The 5561-nt window shown below is 49.3% G+C and overlaps 1 protein-coding gene across 1 annotated transcript; it reads right to left on the bottom strand.

The window, feature by feature from the left end:
- Positions 1-576: 576 nt before the first annotated feature.
- On the bottom strand, positions 577-5150 carry PSCA (prostate stem cell antigen). The gene is made up of 3 exons (XM_019529886.1): positions 4316-5150; positions 2804-2911; positions 577-1258 (listed from the first exon to the last, which is right to left on the bottom strand). Exons 1-3 carry the CDS (start codon positions 4365-4367, stop codon positions 1041-1043), a joined length of 378 nt encoding a protein of 125 aa, XP_019385431.1. The 5' UTR covers positions 4368-5150; the 3' UTR covers positions 577-1040.
- Positions 5151-5561: the final 411 nt, after the last annotated feature.

Here is a 5561-nt window from a genome sequence, read left to right as displayed (position 1 = left end):
TCTGGTCAGAAGGCTACCAAAAAGCCCGGGCTGTGACTGTGGTGCTCAGCACCCAGCACACCCCAGTATCTCTCTTCTGTTGTTACTTACTGTGTTGTGGTAGCACCTAGGAGCCCCCATCATGGACCGGGGGCTTTTTGGGAGGTACAAGTCACGTCTCCTTCTTTGCTAGCATCACCACACACACATGCAATGACTTGACAGCTGTAATAGTGGATTCATGTTTGCTAAAGCATGGCTTCTGGACATACTGGGTGCATCTACATGAGACACTAGCTGCGCAATAACACTGTGCAGTAGCATGCTGTGCAAAACCTATGCTAAGACACTGCTGTACAGCAGTATCAGGCTATTGCACAGTTAGCATCTGTGAAAACCCATGTGCTGGCACTACTGTGCAGTAGCACTGATTACTAGACATTCATTTAGTACTTGCTTACTAAACTCAATCCACAGTAACTACAGCGTAACAATGAACATGCGGACGCACCCACAGTGTATGCAGATGTGTTTGCTGCACAGTAAAGGCATGCGCACACCTTGATGGAAGGGCAAGTTTCTGTTTAATGTTGCCTACCACACATGTGCTCATATACATGCACTCGATGGAAAAATAGATGGATGTGCTGATCAGTATATACAACGCAAGCACACCCGCAGTCACAGACAGATTGGGGGGGGGGTGTCAAATGTTCAATGTAAATAGTGCATGCAGTAAACAGTCAGCTACATACATGATGGAGAGGTTGATGCATCCACTAAGTGGTGACTGCGACAAAGAAAGACATGCACTTAATGGAAGGGCAGGTGTGTATTAAAAACAGCATTGTGACACACACACACACACACACACACACGCACACACGCACATCCCTTTTACTTTTAATTAACAGTGCTAAAGAAATCTGTAAGACAAGCATCAGCAGCCGGGTACAACCGTACAGGGGGAGAAAGTGGTGCCGCTCTGCTTGACTGCTAGAAACCAGCCGTCGTGGTGAACTTCCAGGGCAATCGATGGCCCAAGGCTTCCTCCCCGCTCCTCACAGTCTACTCGTAAGCAAGAAGCAGGCGACGCTGGCTGCAGTACCCACTGCCATGACCATGGAGCTGCTTTCCATCCTGCCCACGCCGTTGTGGTTGCACTTGTCAGTTGAGCAACAGAAAGTACGCTTCTCAAACACAAAAAAGTTGTCTGTGGAGTTTGTACACGAGGAGGAGCACTCCTTGGTGATAACTTTCCAGCCTCCCAGCGCTGGAGCTGGAAGGGAAATGAAAGAGTTACACAGACAACACTGAGGCAAACCTATCAGGGCAGGGAGCTCTTGTGCTGTATTAGGGTGGATGGTCCTTTGACTGAGAGATTAGATGACAGGTTTGTATGGGATGGTTTGAATAGGGATGACCCTTCTTCAGGCAGGGAGTTGGACTAGATGACCTCTGGAGCTACTTTCCAGCCTGGGTTGTCTATGATTTCTAGGATTAGGCACAATTCATAACCACGACACTAGAAGGAAGCAGGCTAGAGAAGTGAAAAGCAGTGGGATGAGGGACAACACAGCTGGACCTCATGGACTGATAGGGTTGGAAGAGACCTCAAGGTGGTCAGGTCTTCACAGTGATGAAGCTTGCATTTCTTGCATGCATTTACTTTTGGAAACCCCACACTCAGCTTGATCCTAGGTGTTCACTTAAATCCAAGCAGAGCAACCCCGTTTCTTCTGGGTTGCATACTTATACAGCCCAGCTCCATCCTCTTTGCAGCCCCCCTGCAGGGAGGTGGAGGCTGCTATTCAATCCCCTCGGTCTTCTCTTCTCCAGACTCAATCAGCTCACTTAGAGGTTGCAAAGCCACAGGGACTAGAGCTGAGGGAAAGGACACAAACTGCTATCAACCACTTGTGTTATTATAACGTTGGTGGCTTTGACCCCCTAGAGCTTGAGCAAAAGACAGACTGCCCCAAGGAGCTTTGCTGCCTGAGTATAACCATGAAACATCAAATGGCTGCAACGACACCTGTAGCTGGGAAAAGTTAATGACAGAACCAGCTGCAGGGAGCTCGTCAGACCTGCTTCTCAGGCTCTCACTCCTAAATATACCCTTTTTGTTCAGGCAGACAAACACTGGCAGGTAGATACAAGAAAGCTATTGAGCTCCTTGTCAATGTGATTTGTACCACCTGAGGGCCTGGTTTGGAGACTTCAGGTCCCACTGGCAAATGTGGTGGAGGGTTTCCCAAAGTGTCCTGAATTGCATAAAACTGTTGCATGCAAGACATGAGGGGGTGGGGTGGGATTTTTCTACTCTCTTCAAACCTGACCCAGAGAACTGAGCCCAATTTGGGGCACTGTGCACACCAAAGAGCGTGGCTTCTTTCCAATGGACACACCAAATTGGAAAGAAGGCAGCGGTGAGCAACACAAATGATTAGCCATCTAGAAAAGGCAGGGTTTGAGGAACGGTTGGAAGAACTGTGATATTTAATTTGAAGAAGAGAAGACCAAGGGGGAATTTGTATTTGAAGCAGTCTTCAAATACAAGCAAAGCGCATTTACATTGTGACTGGCGATCAACAGTTCTCCGTGGCTGCAGGCAACGGGGCGAAGAGCAATGGTCTTAAATTGCAGCAGGGGAAATTTAGGCTGGACCTGAGCAAGAAGAGAGGGCCCCTCTGGGGTGTGCAGGGTGATCCCTGTGTAGCTGCAACGGATGCATGGTTGTGTGAACCTCCTGGTTGTGTGTGCGTGTCAGGCACTTGTGTGTCCAACAGCAGACTGGGTCATTGCCCCTAATGTCTCTTCTTACCATACACTTCCGTCTTGCAATTGGTTAAGTTGCCGGGGCAGGTTTTGGATGTCAGACAATCCGCGTTTTTGGTCTTCGCTGGGCAGGTGTAACATGTCAAGGCGAAACCTGCAAGAGACCCAGGTGTGTGAAGGGGTACCGCAGGATGGAGAGCCCCAGGGCGAGGAACGAGGAAGCCGGGTCACTGCAGTACAACCCGGGCCTTAAAGAACAGACTTTGTGACCCTGGGCGCGCATCAGGGTCTGAGGGGAGCATGATGCCACAGGGTCTGTCTCCATCATACTGTCAACCGTGCTGAGCCAAAGCAGCTCTGGGTGTTCAGATCCCTCCTCTGCCCAGCCGGGATCCCAGGCCCCACTCCCAGAGCCAGGGCACATCAGGGGGTCTGGAAGGGAGGTAAGTCCAATTGCTCATGGGGATAGTGGCCACCTGCCCTCCCCAGGGGCTGAGCACCCTCAGGGGTGCAGCTGTCACCAAGGACTAGGTGGGATGGGAGTTCACACTCAATGCAGGTGTTTCACATCCCATGGCCTGGGCACAACTGAAGCACGCACACAGCTGCAATTACATTGTGCAGGTAGCTGCCGGGGTATAATGCACTTAACCTCCAGGGTGTATCGAACCCAGGCAGCTGGACCGATCACCGGCTAGCCGTTTAGTGGTCCCCCCAGACATGCGCTCCGATCCCATTCTCACACCCCCAACGGCAACATACAGACCCGACAATGCCCCCTGGCTATATTGCATTATACCATTCAGCATAAAAATAATGCAATAGTTTGAACCTCCACAGAAAAAAGATGAGTTGCAATCAGATGCCTTCTGAAATCAGCATCAGTGACAAAGGGAAGGATTCGGGTTGAAACGGGGAAGAAACTGAGACAAGGTCAAGGTTTTCAAGCCAGCTGACCCAGCGGCCTCACGGAATTGGCTGGAAGTGAACCGCATCAGCATTTTTCATGCAAAACCTGCCATTTAAGGAAATGTCGAAGTGATGTTTGATATATTTGAATTTTTTCCCCCCGTCCTTTTTGGTGGAAGCGTCTCACAAACCCTCCAATGCCTCATTCTCCAGCAAGTTGACTAATTTACTAGGCAAGGGATTCTTACAGGGATACCTTTCCAGTGGACCCACTACGTCGTTGGATGAAAGTTAGGCTTTCAAATGCAAGGCATTCTTCATAATTTCATACGTTAGGGGCTGGAAGGGACGTTACAGATCATTTGGGCAGAAAGCAAGACGGGCCCCTTTATCAAAAACATTTCTCTTGTCTGCAAACCCAAAATACGTTGACTTCCAGCAAGAAGATAAACCATTTTTTCTCCTTTTCTAGACCACTCTGTAATGTCCTTTCAGAAAGCTGATACCACACACCCAGACAAGAACCAGTGACTTCTGCCTTTTGCTTTGGGGCAAACACATCTTGCTGTCTCCTCCTATTTCCAGAGGTGCCTAACTCACTGGAAAGACCATAGGATTGGGATAAAGAGGAAACTCCCCCGTGTCTTACCTGATTCTATGCACAGGATTGCGGCCAGCAAAATAACAAGAAAGACCTTCATCTTTGAGGCTGTGTCTAGCACTCCGAATAGAGGACTTTCCCCTCCTTTATATATAATCACTCCAGGTATCACTTGTGCAGGGTTGGAAAGTATCAAATCCCCTACTTCTGGGCCAACTGGTTCTCTGAGTCATGATGCAGGTATTGGCCAAAAAATACCACTCCTCTCTCTTTGTTGTTTCTTTGTCAGGTTCTTTTTCTTCTCCATCGTTCCTGCCTTTATCATCACCCTTGTGCAAACCCTACACACCTCAATGGAAAATACCAGAACTTTTCTGCACAATGCCAGCCTGGGGTTGATAAACCTCTCGTAGGTGGGGACTTGACTCAGGCATGTCCAGTCATACATTCAAACCCTGCCAATCCCCTTTGCTGTTATCATCAAAAGCACCAACACACCTGTGTTTGATCAACGCCAGGACGCGGCTCTGTGGAACATGTTTCTATGGACCCAGATGCATAGCTTTTGGGGTTATCCTCTGGGCACTATCTTACCCCATTCACAGAAGATACGAGCGGTGATGGCCTCTCTCCATAGGCAAGGCCATGTCATAGCTCTTGTTTTCAGTGCTAGAGGCCCCATGTTCAGTCCACCCTGGGGTGACCTTCATGCAGGGAGCCCGTCAGACTCTTTCCAGAGCACCGCAGAAGAGAATAAGACATTTCCTTTGCATTTCCTACAGGAAAGATGTAGAGCTCATTGCCATAAGATGTAGGCCGAAGCTGAGAGGTTAGCCAGATTCAAGAAGGGATTGGAAACATGGTTGGAGGAGAGGGGCATCAGTAGGTAATGAGCATGAGGGGTATGGCCTCTGCATCAGAAATTTGAGCAGGAGGTTGGACTAGATGTGACCTCCAAAGGTCCCTTCCAGCCATCATTGTCTATGAGTCCTAGATGTTAAATGCTGGAGGCTGCAAGTGGGAGATGAACAGGGGAAAAATCTAGGGTCTGACCCAGTAAATAGCAGTTATGATGTTCTTAAGTAAATGTTGTTCAGTTGACCTGCACTTGTGTTCGGGTCTTGGCAGCTTCCACCCCTGTCTGCAAAGCATGTCTTACTGGGAAGGAAGGTGGCAGAATTTTCGACCCGGAGGGACGTGGGCAGTGGGGTCCCCCAGGGCTCGGTCCTCGGGCCCGCGCTGTTCAACATCTTCATCAGCGACTTGGACGAGGGGGTAAAAAGCACCTGTTCAA

Source organism: Crocodylus porosus, unplaced genomic scaffold (assembly GCF_001723895.1).
Source record: "Crocodylus porosus isolate Cpor-Errol unplaced genomic scaffold, CroPor_comp1, whole genome shotgun sequence".
Classification (NCBI taxonomy): Eukaryota; Metazoa; Chordata; order Crocodylia; family Crocodylidae; genus Crocodylus; species Crocodylus porosus.
This window is presented reverse-complemented; position numbering and strand designations above follow the sequence as displayed.